Consider the following 16,899-nt stretch of genomic DNA (forward strand, 5'->3'; position numbering starts at 1 on the left):
TTTATATATATATAATAACAATAAACATGGAAAATTCCATGGGCCCGGACACATTGTCGGGGTGTCTCGATTGTTTTTTTTTTCACTTAATGATTAAATAATTGTTTTTTAGTGATATTGTCAATTTTTTTTTAAATATTTAAAGGTATTAAAAAAATATATGATAAAAAAAAAGCAAAAAAAAAAAACAAAAAGAATACACTTAACACATTGTCGGTGGGCCTTATAAACATCGTTTCAACTTTTTCTTTCCTTTGCCGTTACAAATGTTTCCCTAGCGTTGGGTGCTCAACTGGTTGTACTTTCTTATACAAGGAAAGATAAGAAGTCTGTCTATCATGACAGGCTATAACTTGGCAATAATACGTAACAATCCATTTATAATTTATCTACTACTTTTTTTTTTATAAATTATAATGTTTTTAAATTTTAGATACATCAAATCAAAATTAAAATCAAAATCAAAATTAAAAAAATATTATTTTATTTAATAATAATTTAAAAATAATAAATTAATTAGTAATTTATCATTTCTCAAGACTTTTACCCCCTTTTCTTTTGGGGCGGTTTTGTATTTTAGGATTAGGCTTTTGTAATTGAGAAATTTTATAGAAATGGCTTATATTCACTGAAGCGATTTATTATTTTTATATTTTTATTTTAATATTTAAATATGTGTATTTAAATAAAATGATAAAAATAATAAATTATATATTGATTAAATAGATCGAGATGTGTTGTGTACTCTGACTTCCTTATAACATTTGTTTTTTAATTATTATTGCATCGAATGAGAAATCATTTTTTTGCCCGTCTTTTTGGAATGAGTAATGTTATATACAATCGTAGAGTGTGCAAGTATCGTGCAGTTACTTTAAAAAAGAATGAGATTTACTATTAAAAAATTAATTTTATTTCATGTGGATTTCTAGTTTATTTATTTATTTATTTTCAAAATGATTGAACAACGCTTGTACACTCACGATTATAACTATCATTTATCTTTTATAATTATTACTATGTTCCTATTTGTTCAATCACATATGATTTATGGGTATCCACGATTCAAAGATAACTCCAAAAAGAATCGAACCAAAAAAGTCAAAAATCAAAACCTACCAGAAAATTGAAACAAAATGACAACTAGCCAACCTAAAACGTCGTTTTTATAAAATAATGGACATGCATGCAATTTTTTATATAATTATATTTTAAATGAGAGATATTTTTATAAGTTATATTTTTATAAGTTAACTTATAACATTATTTTGCCTTCCCCGCACAGATCAGATCAGAGAGGGGATCGATATGCATTTTGTCTTGCCACTACAAAGAAAAAGGAGAAGCTGGAATCTGTATGTTATCATAAAATGGTTAAGAAATATCCAAAGATATTAATGATTTAAGACAAATACATATTTCTGAGATCATTGACTACTTGGAGACAAAATCATACGGTGTCTGAAAATCATGTGCTTTCGGATTTTCGCTCGCACACGTAAGTACGTGTACCTACAAAACAAGTTAACTTATTTACGTATGCCGACGGTCGACCCAACATGCATAGGTTTATTTGTCACGTGTCAATTATTTTGTTCCATATATGTTTTATTACTTTTGGTCGAAGCAATTAATACTTTTGGTCGAAGCAATTAATAGTGACGTCATGTAAGAATAGATATATATTTGTCAATATATAAGCTGTCTTAATTAACAACCTAAAACAAAATCGTGAGATGATTAAGGATCGATGGACCGAAAATTTACGTGCCATGATTGGGTGCCCGACCTAATTACGGCGATTTTATGCATTGCAACAGGTGTTTTTTTTTTCTTACAAATTAAATCGTTGTAAAAATACATATACTCGCTATAACTAATTAAGATAGGAATCAACTTAATTTTTTTGTGCTTTCACAACAAAATTTTGTAGCGAGTTTTAAATCGCCACAAAAGATATTTTACTGCGGCTATTCTTTTTGCAGCAATCAATAAATCGTCGGGACAGACCTTTTTTCTTGTAGTGAACCCTTTACAAAAATTTATTTTATTTTCATTTTAAAATATAATTCTGTTTATAAGAGCTGTGAAAATGGTTGTGTATCAAATTAAACTCTTTTAATATGATTGCGGTCAGGGAATATTGATCATTTGTCACTGTCACTACGAGCTATATATATATATAATGCTCTTGATGCTTTCGTAAAGGTAAAGGAACCACTGCAAAGATTTTGTAATTAAAATATTTATAAGTAAATCTTCAAGCAGTACTCGATCGATTTCTTCACTTTATTCTAACCGATTTAATATTTTATAATATCATGTTTATAAGTTTTTTTGACAAAAGTTGATGCATGTGATATATATATATATATATATATAATAGTACTGAATATTAAACAAATCTTAGATTTAAATATCGCATGAATTGAGTCGCAAACATGCAGGCTACAAGAAAAATGACTTTTAATTTAAGTGTTGAAAATCGTTGCAAAAAGTATTAGTGCTGCAAAAAGTAGTTTTTGTGTCCATTTTCGAATCTAGGGGGACTACGGTAATAATACGTCTCAAAATACTCTATTGCGTCGATTCATATTTGATTGCAAATAATACGTCTCAAAAAAAAACTTGTGGGCTCTCGTTTTTTTTTTTTTAATTTATTTTCCGAAAATAAAAGCTTCAAGACAAATAAAGAAACTTATAAATTAATAATATATATCAAATTAAGACGAGTGCTTGCTGATATTTATGTACATGACATAAAGTACCTCAACAAACCAACCACAATAACAGAACGTGAATATCACTATCACTTTGAATAATAAAAAGAAACAGAGTGGAAGGCATGGAGCCGGGGCCACAATATTAATCTATGATGCCATTAACAAAACAACAAAAACAAAATGGTCGGCAGAGATAAAAGATGCTACTGTTTTGAGATTTGACAGTCTAGGGTTAAATCTAGGGTTAAATTAGTTATTTATATATAAGACAGACTCCTAATCATTCCTATCAATATCCATCTCGACCCTTCTACAATGGTAGTACACAGTACTTTCAGATATTGAATTTGGTGGAGATTGAGGCTGAATGCACGAGTTATATTATTACATCTCTTTTTTTTCATATATTTTTTTTAATTTTTAATTTTTAATTTTAATCTCTATTCATTTTATCTATAAAAAATAAGCGAGATCTTAATGTTACAAAATGCATGAGATTAATTAAAGTTATTTTTTTAATAAAAGAAAATTAATAAACTTTATAAAAGTATCTAATTTGACGGTCCATAATTGTGGCCGCATGTGTATTATGTGACCATGTCAAAAGCAGCTAGAGGGATAATATTTTACTAAAAATTATTAATATATTATATTAATCACTTTGCAAGAAGGATGCTTCTATGTCCACTGTTTCTAACTCTCGTTAAGAGCCACCGTTAATTATTTTAGTGTGTATTTTTTACTTTTTTTTTAACATATTTTTTAATATTTTTTTAAAAATCACAATATTAATAAAAAATACTTCCTTAATCATGAAGTAAAAAAAAAAACAATAAACAAAAAAAACTCACAGCAATACCTGGAGTGATGGGACTAGCATTATTCATGAAAGAAACTTGGCAAAGTCTGAATGAAGACTTTTAATGACTTCAGTGATAGCTGTAGCAGATGAGCCCGTGATGATGAGATCATCAACATAAATTAGTATGAAGATAATGATAGGCTCCTTACGGTAAATGAACAAGGATACATATGATTTGCTACCAGTTAAGCCATAAGTAATCAACTTGTCTGTAAGTCGAGAAAACCAAGCACAAGGAGTTTGACGAAGACCATATAATGAGCGACGAAGGTGACAGACATGGTGTGGAAGTTGATGATGTTGATATCCAGGGGGCTGGAGCATAAAGACATCCTCCTGCAAATGTCCATGAAGAAACGCATTTTGCACATCAATTTGATGCATTGGCCAGTTATAAAAGACAGCGATAGTGAGTACCATTCAAGCTGTTGCTGGTTTAATAACTGGGCTATAAGTTTCCATAAAATCAAGCCCTTGCTACTGGTGAAAGCTCTTGGCTACCAGCCTTGCTTTATAGCGTTCAACAGTACCGTCAGCTAGTCTCTTGATGCGGTAGACCCACTTATAGCCAATAACATTGGTATTGGATGTTGGTGGAACTAGAATCCAAGTCCCATTTCGCAGAAGGGCATCAAATTCAGCATCCATAGTAGTCCTCCACTCACTATGTTTAGAGGCTTCAGTGTAGCAAGTTGGTTCATTTTGAAGAGCTTTAGCTGTAGCAAGGAGAGCACGCAGAAGGGGGTATCAAATTGAACCATCAAGAAGCCTCTTAGGACGCTGAATGCCATTTTTAGATCGAGTGACCATGCTGTGGCAATTTGTTGAAACAAGGGGTTTTTTGTTGAGCAGGTGGTTCAGCTGAACTATCAATGTGCGAATCAGATGCGGCTGCCAAAGTGGGAAGTTCACTTCCTGTTCCTACATAATGATGAGCTTGAGACAAAGAAACTGGTGAGTTAACATTAGTAACAGGATGAGATACTTGAACAGGTTCCTCATTTAGATAGATTTGCAGAATTTGAAGAGAGGTGGTAGATGACATATTTGGGGGAGGAGAAGGTGGTTGTGGTGACTAATATGGAAAGTTGTTTTCATAAAAAATGACATGGCGAGAAACATAAACTTTTCCTGTTGAAGCATCTAAACACTTGTATCCATGATGGTTTAAACTATAACCGAGAAAAATGCATGTTTTCGATCGAAAATCTAGTTTATGCTTGTTAAATGGGTGTAAGTGAGGCCAGCAAGCACAACCAAATGTTTTGAGAAAATGATAATTTGGTTTCCGTTTGTAGACAACCTCATAGGGGGATTTGTTTTGTAAAATCGGTGTGGGAAGCCTATTTATTAAATAAGCAGCAGTAATAAAGGCATCTTCCCAAAACATTTGAGGTAGTTTAGAGTGGGGTAGAAGAGTTAAACCAACTTCAACTATTTGTCTATGCCTGCGTTCTATGGCACCCATTTGTTGGTGTGTATGTGGGCATGCAATTCGATGTTGAATACCAACTTGTTTGAAAAAGTTTGAAATTCTTCGATATTCCCCTCCCCAATCTGATTGAATGGACTTAATTTTAGTGTCAAAGTGTCGCTCAATATAAGCTTTGAATTGTAAAAAAATGTTTTCAACATCTGATTTTTAGTTTTATTGGAAAAAGCCACAAGAACTTAGTGCAATCATCAAGAAAACTGACATAGTAGCGGGCACCAGTAGTAGAGACAGTAGAAGCTAATCCCCATACATCTGAATAGATTAAATCCAAAGGAAAGTTAGATTTTAAATGACTTGTCATAAATGGCAAGTTACAACTTTTTGCTGATTGACAATCAAAACACACAGAGTGTCTTTTATTTGCTTCAACAGGAATTGAAAACTTAAAACAGCTCGTAGAACGACAGGGATCGAAGCATGACCCAACCGTTTATGCCATAGACTGAGTGGTAGGCGGACAGCAGAGAAAGCATGATATGGTTCAGGATTTGAGCAAGCAGAGAAGGAGTAGAGACCATTTTTAAGTAGGCCGTGGTGAAGGACGTTCCCCGAGTAATCCTTGATAAGAAAAAAATTCTCGTGAAACTCAAAATAAATATTGTTATCTTTACAGAATTGATGGACAGATAGTAGGTTTTTTTGAATTTCAAGAACAAGCAGAATTTGTTGTAGTAGAAAAGATTTAGAATTAGTGGAGAGAGTAGAAGAACCAGTTTTAGTAATTCTCAAACCTGCACCGTTACCAACTTGTATTTGTTCTGTGCCATCATAATCATCATTGCGCAGGGTCAGGTTGGTCATCTCATTTGTGAGATGATGTGTGGCTCCCGTATCTGGATGCCAATCATGAACTGCAGATTGATTGTTGGCTGCAACCATAGCCTGCATTTGTCTATTAGCAGGTTGATCAATATAGGTAATATCGAACCTATGATAACACTTCTTGGCAGTGTCCTAGTTTGTCACACACTTGACAATGAGTGGTCTCCCGATTAAACTGCCCTTTATGGACGTGATAAGAGGTGGAGTTAGGAGATCCACCACGATAGTTACTACGCCCTCGCCCTCGAAAGCCTCCACGACCGCAAGTTGTATAAGACGTTTGCTGGCGAGTAGATAGATTAGCAGAACCATTGAGAATAAGAGAGGTGGAATTATTTGCAGCAAGCCGAGACTCAGTTGTTAACAATAAGGAATAGAGTTCCTCTAACGTGACAGAGTCCTTTCTAGCAGTGACAATAGTGACCAACGAGTCATAGTCGTGGCCAAGGCCAGCAGGAACATATGTGATCACATCATCACATGACAAAGTTTGGCTTGCAATTGCCAATTCATCAGTGATCTTCTTTACAGTGAAGAAATAATCAATGGCTGTTTGAGAACCTTTGCGTATAGTGGAAAGTTGAGATCGAAGATGGACAGCACGAGCTTTGGATTGAGAATCAAAGGTTTGTGCAAGAGCATGCCAGACATCATAGGAGGTATGCTGAGATGAAATCTGAGCCACAATAGGCTCGATGAGTGTGGACATAAGAGCACTTAGGATGAGAGCATCCAGACGAATCCATTGAGCATGCGCAGGATTTGGAAGAGTAGTAGAAGAGGAAGAATTGGAAGAAGCCATCGTAGATGTTAGTCGACTGGTTTAGTCTGATACCATATAAAAGATCAGAATAAGGAAAATGTTTGAAAGTATTTCTTCCGTATCTTTACTTCATTATGTACAGACTATTTAAAGAAACTTATGCATAACAGATGCCTTGAATTGTGCCTAACAGATGCCGTGAGTCATGCCTATGAGTTACAAATTTCAAATTTAAAAACAGCTAAACTTTGGGCTCCAGGATTGATAGCTTCTCCTGATTATTCGCCTCATTCTTTTGCATGCAAGTGTTGTAGTTAGCGTGATCCTCGACAATTTGCAATATTCCAATAAACAAAAAAGATGCTCAGGATAAATTGATATGGGGGAATACTGCAAATGATAGATTTAGTGTGAGAAGTGCTTATTACTTGCAACAAACTCTCAACAGACAAGCGAAGGGAGAGTGCTCTAGTGAAATTGCAGGTTTGATCGACTAGAAACAGATGTGGAGCTTAAATATACCAATGAAGATTAAACTGTTTGTGAGGAAGGTTGCCCATGACTTGCTACTTACTTTGCAGAATTTGGTTAAAAGAAAGATGCTAGAATCAGATTTATGTGATATCAACAAAAGGGAAGTAGAGACAATGTGTCATGTATTGTGGAGTTGCCTTGTTGCAAGTGATGTTTGGGCCGAGTCTCTAAATCCTGTAAACAAATGGCCAAATTCAACAATAGGTTTCTGTGTTTTATAGTCAGATTCGATTGCTAAGTTATCGGTGGATGACTTTCAGTTGGTTTGTTTTATTATAAAAAGGATTTGTATAAGGAGGAATTATATAGTTCATGGGAAAGCTTTAGAGAGCCCTCATTAGGTGGTGATGGTAGCAAGCTCATATAGGGTTTTGTTCTTAAATTCCAAAATTAAAGAAGTGTCTATCACTGCTGATGAAGAAGGTGACAGAAGAGAGGCACAATGGAAGAAACCATGCTACAATTGGCTTAAAACAAACTGGGATGCATCATTTTATACAAAACAGAATAAAACAGGTTTAGGTATCATCATAAGGAATGATCAAGGAGCTATCATGGCATGTGTAAATGCAAATGTGAAACCTTGTGTGAAACATGTGGTGGCAGAAGGCATGGCACTGAGAAAGGCAATGGAAGTTTGTGTTGATTTGGGATTTGCAAGGGTTGTGTTCGAAGGTGATTTCCAAATTATTGTCAAGGCTGCAAACTGTGATGAAGATTTAAGTTCAGATTATGGGACTTTAGTTCATGATGCCAGAGTAATGCTTTTGGAAAGACCTGGCTAGCAGATTAAACAAAGAAGCAAATTGTGATGCACATCAACTAGCAAAAGTTGCTTTAGTGCATAAAGATGAACAAATTTGGATAGAAGATGAGCCAATGCAGATTATGTCTACTGTTTATTTAGAACAGTCTATGTAATGTTGACAGATTTCTGTCTTTGCATTTCACATCAATGGAAGTTCTATTTAAAAAAAAAAAAAATTAAAGCCCATTATAAGAATTGTATGGCTAGGGACCCAACAAATGCACATCGCATTCAAGAGATTTTTATTGGAATATGAATTTTTCTTCAAATAAATAATATCACCTTCACGTAAAACATGTAATATTTTGATCATTGAACTTCTGATTAAATTGATAAGTGAAATAATAAAATTATTTTGTAGTTTATACTAAGTTATAAATGTTATGATAAATTACAAATGAAATTGAGAGTATCTTTAATCATTTTCACCAAGAGGTGTGTTTTCCTCAACATACGCACTTGTAAGATTAAGCTGCCTCATGCTCATATAAAAATTATACTCATCATCCTTACACTACACATGATTTTTTAATTTTTTATATTTTTTTCTTACCAAATATGTGGTGTATGGATAATGAATCAAATAACTCAATTAGTTTAACATGAATGAAATAAAAGAAGATTAAAATAAATTAAAATAAATATGGTGTGTGGGATAATAAATAATCAAACTCGTCGCATAGCCCCGCCTACCCTCAATACACGTGGTTAGTGTGACTGGTAGAGCGGAGGAATAACTTGTGTGTTAAAAGAAATGAATTATTTTAAGCGTTCTTCTATTCATTATTTATATACTATATCTGTTAGAAGAATAAAAAATAAAAAAATAAAAATAAATATATGATGTAAGAATTATGAGTAAAACTTTTCCTATTCTAAAAGCCGAGTAAGAAAGCAAAGCATGATGAATAAGAGGTCCTCCCCAAGACATCTCTCATCAACGTCTCTCCTAATTTTTATCTTCCATGACTTGGACCCATTTGTTAAAAACATGCCAATAAATATATATTATATTTATATACATACATGAAGTATGTGCTTGCATGCGTGGGATGGAGCACATCATGCATTGAAACGTGTGAAAAATAGATGCTTAATTTTAAAATATTAAAGAAATTATAAAATAAAAAAAAATGATATTTACAGTACATAAATATAAAATATTAATTTTAAAAAAATAAATAAATATATGATTTACATTAAAAAAATTAATTTTTTTAAAAAAATTGTGCACATATATTCTTGTTACTTTATTTAACACTACTCTAATTACTATTCTAGAATTAAAAATTTATTTGACCACGTGGCAAAAATCCGTCGTGGGTTCCAGGCTGGCAGGCCAACCTATAAAACTGAATGGAATATTTGAAGAATACCTTTCCTTTTTCCCTTTGCAATGCCTTCGTCAACCTGAAAGAGAAAGATTCGATGTGGAAGTATTTGACATTTAGTGAAATTGTGGTGGAGAAATGAGTAGAGGGTAGAGGACCCCACAACGAAGATGGGAAGAAAGTGTTAGAATCGAAACCACTCCCAACACAGCAACATCGACATTCAATCCATCCTGGTTTTGGTGATTTTTACGGAGGTTGTGGAACAGTAGTTGACCAAGTTCTAAAAAGAATCGACTGTTTTGTTGGATTTTCGTTTTTACCTTTTTAGCCCATGCCTGGTTTTTTGCGTAGGATCTAAGTAGACTTCCACTTCCATTTACTCATTGCTGGTACCCTTTTCTTTCTGTCTAGTTTCTTTCCTCTTTTTCTCTTACTGAAATGTGTATGTGATTTTGTTAGAAAAGGATCAGTCCTTTGCAGGAACAAAGAGAATTGATGCTGTGAACTGTGAAGGATAACATCTTTTGCCATCTCTAATTCTTCTTTGGTGACCGTGCATTCGTGGTTGTCGGGAATTTTATCTGATAGGCGATTCGTCAGATTCTATTGTCTCTGGGGCGAGTTTCTGAAACTTGGCGTTTTCTTTGGCTTCATTTCAGTTTAGCCTGCTGTATTATTTACCATTTGAAAATTGTCAAGCTGGGAGATTCTACTTGCTGTATTTATATTTTAATTGGATGGGGTTGGTGGAGGATGTACAGAATCATAGATAGGGTGTTCGATGGTACTGTGCTAAGTGTTCAGCCTTTTCGTTTTGGTCGTTGTTTCAGTATCATTTTCGAGATTTTAGGAATTGAAGAATTGTTGGAAAAATTTGCATCTGTGGTGGTGGGTGATCATTCAGTGTGTTCTTTCCTTTCTTTCCCCCCTATAGACAAAGCGTTCTTTTATTACTTGTTCTGAATTTTTTGATTGGCGAGGGATAATGCCATTTGTCTAGATTGGGATAGTATATTCTTTGATTCTATCTGCTTTTACGCGAAGAATTCTAGTCCATAAGGTATATTAGTCTCTTTGATATCTTCTAAATTTTTTGTAGACTTAGATACGATTTCTCTTTCAGGCCAGTGAACTCTCTGAGAATGACTACTGTAGTGCTTCCCTCCAATGTTTTATATTCCTCTTTGCTTCTAGTTTCTTTAGTTTTCATCTCAATTTTTTTTTTTTTTTTTTTTAAGTTCCCCGATTAACTACTCTCTCAAAGTCTGGAAGCTGTGTCCCATACGAAAGCACGAGTAAATGGGACATGGCTTTGGTGTATGTTTCTCATACTCAATTCAAATTTTGTTGCTTGTTCTGAGATTGCCATTACCTTCAACAATATTGCATATTACTCGTGCCTTTTATTGTAGATTCTTGTTCAAGCATATGATTTACTATCTGAAAACTTAATTAATCTTAGAAACCTCTTCCATATATTCCTCATATTAAACTTGACCAAACAGTAACAGTAATTCTAGACTAATCCTCGTCATTGATGCCTTTATGAACTTCTCAAACTAGTCATCTGCAGTGGTCAGAGATGTTGTATGCATCTATGAAAATTACTTTCAACAGTTAAAAGTATAGTTCTCTAATTCAAATGAACATATTGGGTGCAGGGAAAAATAATATTTGGCGTTATGGACTTGCTGGCCATGGTTCTTGAAGGTTCAGAGGTAATCATGGTTTGTGCTTTTCATGGATACACTCTTGTGGGTCCTGCTTTTTTATTTTTTAACAAAGAGGAAGGTACCCCGTAATCTATTAAAATACCCTCAGTTGTAGGTGCTGCTCATCTATAGTATGCGAAAGCCTATTCTCTAATGGTAACTGATTTGTTGGATAAAATTCACATGTTACTGGTTAATTTGTAAACCAGCATAGCTTCTGAAGTGTAACATTCTTGCTTAAATTATGTGCCCCCTTGTTTCTTTTATTGCCCAATGCTAACTGGAAACCTCATATGCAGGCTGAATTGAACGAGCAACAAGCTATTGATTATGCTATTGCACTTTCCCTTTCAGAACAGGACCGGAAAGGGAAAAAATCAATTGGTAAGTTGCACAGTTTGCCTGTGCTGAGATTGACATGATTCAATTGTTATCTGGGCAGGTTTGTTGGATTCTAGTAAATAAGAGTGATGACTCATTATTTTAGTTACCTTACGATGACACATCGAGAGATGTTTACCTTGAAGTGTAATGGTATATCTCAAGTACTTGCATTACACACGTGAATATATGCTTCAATGCTGGATCTTTATTTTCATTCAGTGTCCTGTCTATTCTTGTTAAATCGTCAAAGGCCAGATTGTTAGTAAAACTTTATTATTTCTTTAATTTCTTTTTGCTGATTACAGAGGTTATAAAAATTTTTAATCACAAATCTCTATGAATGAAATATGGGGCAGTAACTTTCGTAGGTAAGAGAAATAGCTAAACTCTTTTCTGAACCCTGCCTCGTTCTTCCCTCATTTCAGGCCAGGTTTCACAATTAATTCCTTAACATATCATACTTGCCAGGTTTCCCTGAACCTGAAAACTCTATTGGAAGTTATTCTATGGAATAAATGAATTCATAACAGGCTCCTTGAGAGTCATAATGAATAATTGGAGTCTCCTCTAACATTAGTACATAATTTTCAGGTGTTATCTTCTGATGCAGAACTTTACATGTATGGAAATAAGAAATGATGCCTAGAGTCTCATCCTTTACTTTCTTATTTTTCTTAGACAAGCAGCTTGCTAGAGCTCAAACCAAGGAAGATGAACATTTCGCTAAAGCTCAATTGGAAGATGATGAGCAGCTTGCCAAAGCTCTTCAAGAAAGCATGTACATGGAGTCTCCTCCTCGATGTGAAACTGGAAATATATTTCAGCCTTATCCATTCAACTTTCCATCTGAATACAGGTATGTGTGGTAACCATGCTATCCATGGTACATTAATATCTATGGCTAATTGCTCTAATTCTTGGTTTGCTAAAAATTTTTGCCAGTTCAGTTAGCCGCTTTAAAATTAGTGGAAAGCTAGCAAAAGATGTAGCATTCTTTGGATGAATAACTGCCTGGTAAAATATTGACGATAGAAAATTTGGGAGAAAAGGCTCAAAACTGTTGTGGATGGATGTTGCATGCTTATGAATTGTCCTACTACGGATCATCTTGTTTTATATGGAATATGTACAGAGAATCGTTGTCATTGGACTTAACTTTATCTGGAGTGGAATGGTGGGACTGTGAGAAAATTGTTTGCGTGCTGAAAAGGGAGAATTAGCCGTCATGAGAGGGGTGACATTTGTAGTGCAGTTCCTCTTTTCATCCTGTGGACAATTTTTTTTATTGATAAGTAGGTGGGTGAGAAATAATCAAAATTTTGACGACATAGAGCTGTGTGAGAACTATTTTTAAAAAACCTTTTTACAATTTTTTTGATTGGCTATGTGCTTAAGAAGGATGAGTTGTGATTATTTTTTGAGTTTCCTAGATTTTCTGTTTTTATTACTAATAAAAAAATTAGGGAAAAAATCAGGGGATTTGGAACTGTGCAGGATAGTTTGATATTAAGCATCCGACAAGGATGCTAAATCCAATTCTAAACCCTTGCAGTTGTTTTCTATTAATACTTGGCATAATTGTGGAGGAAAGGGGGAGAAAGAGATTCGAGGTTGGCCATTTGTGAATCTCTGCGGTTGCACTGGCAATTGGAGGTTTCTAGATATCTAATTTATTTCTGACCTATGGCATTACATTGTATGACACAATTCTAAAATGGGATACACTGTGATACGTTTGATCTATGGATTCCAAAAATTTTATTCTTCTCATGTTATCTTACGTTATAACATAGATAATAGGCAAACTGTGATGGGGAGTAATGCAATACTACATTAATATGGAGTGTTTCTTTGAATTATAATAAGAGGTTTCTGTTGCTGTGCCAAATTATATATTTTTTTATGGGTGTGCCAAATTACATTATTGAAAGTAGGCATGAACACCTAGCTGCAAGAGAAACTGTTCAGAGCTGAGAGCTTGTCATCTTATTTTTAAGCTAGTGTTGCCGAAGCCTGAGCAACAACAGAAGTTTATTAGAGATGCTACCAGAGCCAGTTGGGTTTGTATGATTAAAATGGCTTGAAAAGAATTTGGTTTTACATTAAATGAACTAGGAGATGTTCAAAGAACGAACAACAAACTGCTGGAGTATCAGACATATTTGAAAAGCATATCCAAGAAACAGAAGCGTGCGGTGATGTAAGTTGATCTTGTAGATTTTAATATGCATCTCTTTAGTAACACGAGATGATATACATAAAAAATAATTTGAAGTTATCTCAGACCCTGAAAAATGGGGTTCGGGACTTACTGTTATATAACTTCCTGAATTTCCATGTGGCAAGGTATGGTTTATCACTTTAGCTAGGAGCAATTAGTTGGATGCAGTGACAGAGCAATCGGAATCCATACTTTGTCATCGATTCAATTCCTACCTCTCTTTGCCTCTTTCAATCACTTATATCCACACCTTTTGAAACTTTCCAACTCTCATTTTTATAAATTTTCTGCATTTTATAATATGGTCATTGGGGCCTCCTACAAAGAAAGATCTACTAAATTCAACGAGTTGTTCCAAAGGATCAAAACGGCCAGTTATTAATGGAATTCCTGAAACATGACCTGATTGCTGGACAAAATGGCTTGCAGGATCTGTGCTCGCTGCAACACTGAGATTGGCCGTGGAGAATTTTTGACCTGTATGGGTGCGGAGTGGCATCCAGAATGTTTTCGTTGTCATGCTTGCAACCGTCCTATTACTGATGGCGAGGTGAAAGTAATGAGTTAATTGAAAATCTAGTTTGGACTTGGATAACAGAATGCTCTGGTTCTTGCCTGATTTCCTTTTCATTTTGGTAGTTCGATGAGTATTTCTGAGTATAATATCTCCTTGGATGACAGTTCTCTATATCTGACAATCGCTCTTATCACAAATTGTGCTTTAAGAAGCAACGTCACCCAAAATGTGAAGTTTGCAAGAGTTTTGTAAGTCTCTTTAATGTTCCATTGTTTGATCTAGTCAGTTCTTTTAATTCTAGGAAATAGCTCTGTTTTGTTTGCTCTTTCATTTTGTTTACTTATTATCAAACATTATATAAAATAAATTTCCGATTCTCATAAATTCATAATCTCATTAAAATAAAACCTGAAAATAACCTTCAAGGTTGAGATTAATCATAAATTTACGGTTGGGAAAATACCTGTGCAAATTTGTTAGGCCTCATGTTCAGTTATCTAGAAGACAAGCAGGTTCCTGTAAAACTTTAAATCATAGATAAATAACAAGATGAATTCTCTGAATGGTGCTCATTAATTTTAGTGTAAACCTTTGGTAGTAATCAGGATCTTCTCCCCAAGTCTGGTCAAGTGTCAGGTGTGTTTAAATACAATTTTCTTTTTTTGGTAAGTAATGTTTAAATACAAATTAGTAGACCTAAGGGTCCTTTTAAGGAAATCTCCCAGGTTAAGGTCCGGCTAAAAAATCATTCTTTATGTCCTACATCTCACCAAGTATTTGCTGCCCTTATACACACACTCGCACACTTAATTATTGTTCCTTTTGTACAGATCCCAGCAAATTCAGAAGGTGTTATTCCGTATAGGGAGCATCGTTTCTGGAAGAACAAGTACTGCCCCTCACATGAACACGATGGTACTCCTCGGTGTTGTAGCTGTGAAAGAATGGAGGTCAGTTCTGGAAATAACAAAATCTTGAAGAAAGCATCATATGATTAAAAAAAAACCTGCCGCTACCTGCAAAATATCCTTCAGAAACACGTGAGAATTGTTTTCATCATGTCACTTAATGTAAATTTTCTAATTCATGCAGCCGAGGGACACAAGATATTTGTTGCTTGATGATGGTCGGAAGCTATGTCTAGAGTGTCTAGACTCAGCCATTATGGATACTCATGAATGTCAACCACTTTACCTTGAAATACAGGAATTTTACGAAGGCTTAAATATGAAAGTGGAGCAGCAAGTTCCAATGCTTTTGGTTGAGCGGCAAGCACTAAATGAGGCAATGGAGGGAGAAAAGAATGTAAAGGCTGACATATTTACCTTTTCATGCTACACATATGTATTATGTATTTCAATTTCATTTTTATTTATGTTAATATCGATTTTTTTTACTAGGGTCATCATCACTTGTCTGAGATCAGAGGACTTTGTTTGTCAGAAGTACAGACTGTCCCTACTGTAAGAACTTTCCTGGTGTTCAACAGAATCCTTTTTTGTTCCTATGAAGATATGTGTCATCGACCGGCCTCTATAATTTGTTTAATTAAATTACTAGATCTCAAGGAGGCCAAGGATTGGGGCAGACCACCAGTTCATAGACATGAGAACTGAGCCTTGTAGGCTGATCCGAAGATGTGAAGTGACGGCAATTCTCGTTTTATATGGCCTTCCTAGGTACTCCTTCTCTATTCACTCCTTAGACCCATCTATTGTTTCAAACGATGATATTGACTTTAGAATTTGGTAAATGAGCAAGACGTATATACACATACAGGTTATTGACTGGGGTAATCCTGGCACACGAGATGATGCATGCATGGCTGAAGCTTAAAGGTGTTTGTCTGCATTCTTATCATTTTCCCACTGACATTATTTACCTCTTAGATGTTGTTAGCCCTGAACTTACCAATCGAGTGTTTTTGACAGGTTACCGCAATCTGAGTCCAGAGGTTGAAGAAGGTATCTGTCAGGTCTTAGCTTTTATGTGGTTGGAGTCTGAGCTGTATACAGCATCTGGAATTGATTTTGTATCATCAACATCATCCTCATCCCCTTTTACATCATCAAAAAAGGGTAAACGATCTGACTTTGAGAAGAGATGTGGTGAATTTTTTAAACACCATATTGAGTTAGATGCATCCCCAGCTTATGGAGATGGATTCAGGACAGGTAGGCAGGCGGTCGACAAATACGGCCTGAAGAACACTCTTGACCACATTCGACTGACAGGAAGCTTTCCTTAAGTTGTAGGGTAACGTCACGGATCAATGCATTGCCCTCCCTGCCATATTCAGTTCACTTGCACCGAAACACATGAATTCAGGAGAAAAGAAAATAAACTATAGAAATTAGAAAGGCTCATTCCCAGTTACACTACTGATGTGACGTAGTAGTATGGCCGGAAATTTAGAATAAAGATAATCATTTCTCTTACTGTAATCTCCTCCCGACCACATAATGGTGCTATGTTATTATACTTTTATGTATAGAAACAAGGAACATGAAGAATGCATGTACTTTTCTCATGCTTGTAAAAACGTAGCTGGGCACATTTCTCTCCAAATATAATATTTTGGTTTAAAAATTATATGGAATTATGATCTATTAAGCTCTAAAAATTTTTGCATGCTCTAATTAGTCAATATCTTTAAATCCCAACCATAGTTTTCAAATTAAAATGGTTGAGATATTTACACACCAATATTTATTATTGGAAAAT

General features: G+C 34.6%; 1 protein-coding gene across 3 annotated transcripts; it reads left to right on the top strand.

The window, feature by feature from the left end:
* The first annotated feature begins 9,601 nt into the window (after positions 1 to 9,601).
* LOC108995328 (protein DA1-related 1-like) lies at positions 9,602 to 16,435 on the top strand. Of its 3 annotated transcripts, none has more exons than XM_035692415.1 (13): positions 9,602 to 9,730; positions 9,812 to 9,958; positions 11,003 to 11,059; positions 11,353 to 11,437; positions 12,116 to 12,293; positions 14,088 to 14,208; positions 14,340 to 14,423; positions 15,006 to 15,125; positions 15,268 to 15,480; positions 15,576 to 15,638; positions 15,736 to 15,854; positions 15,937 to 16,013; positions 16,107 to 16,435. In XM_035692415.1, the coding sequence occupies exons 3-13, from the start codon at positions 11,024 to 11,026 to the stop codon at positions 16,421 to 16,423; spliced, it is 1,413 nt and encodes a 470-aa protein (XP_035548308.1). In that variant the 5' UTR covers positions 9,602 to 9,730; positions 9,812 to 9,958; positions 11,003 to 11,023; the 3' UTR covers positions 16,424 to 16,435. The 3 variants fall into 3 exon arrangements, with proteins under 3 accessions (XP_035548308.1, XP_018826413.2, XP_035548307.1); XM_018970868.2 differs by lacking the exons at positions 9,602 to 9,730; positions 9,812 to 9,958 and adding exons at positions 10,032 to 10,229; positions 10,342 to 10,401 and having other exon boundaries at positions 15,955 to 16,013; XM_035692414.1 differs by lacking the exons at positions 9,602 to 9,730; positions 9,812 to 9,958 and adding an exon at positions 10,602 to 10,658.
* The last annotated feature ends 464 nt before the right edge of the window (positions 16,436 to 16,899 follow it).

This window comes from Juglans regia, chromosome 7 (assembly GCF_001411555.2).
Source record: "Juglans regia cultivar Chandler chromosome 7, Walnut 2.0, whole genome shotgun sequence".
NCBI lineage: Eukaryota > Viridiplantae > Streptophyta > Magnoliopsida > Fagales > Juglandaceae > Juglans > Juglans regia.

Coding starts and splice junctions, on each gene's coding strand:
- LOC108995328 (XM_018970868.2), top strand. CDS start 10,095: ATGTACAGAATCATAGATAGGGTGTTCGATGGTACTGTGCTAAGTGTT. Junction 15,639..15,735: donor AAGTACAGACTGTCCCTACT/GTAAGAACTTTC, acceptor TTAAATTACTAG/ATCTCAAGGAGGCCAAGGAT. Junction 15,855..15,954: donor GTTTTATATGGCCTTCCTAG/GTACTCCTTCTC, acceptor ATACACATACAG/GTTATTGACTGGGGTAATCC.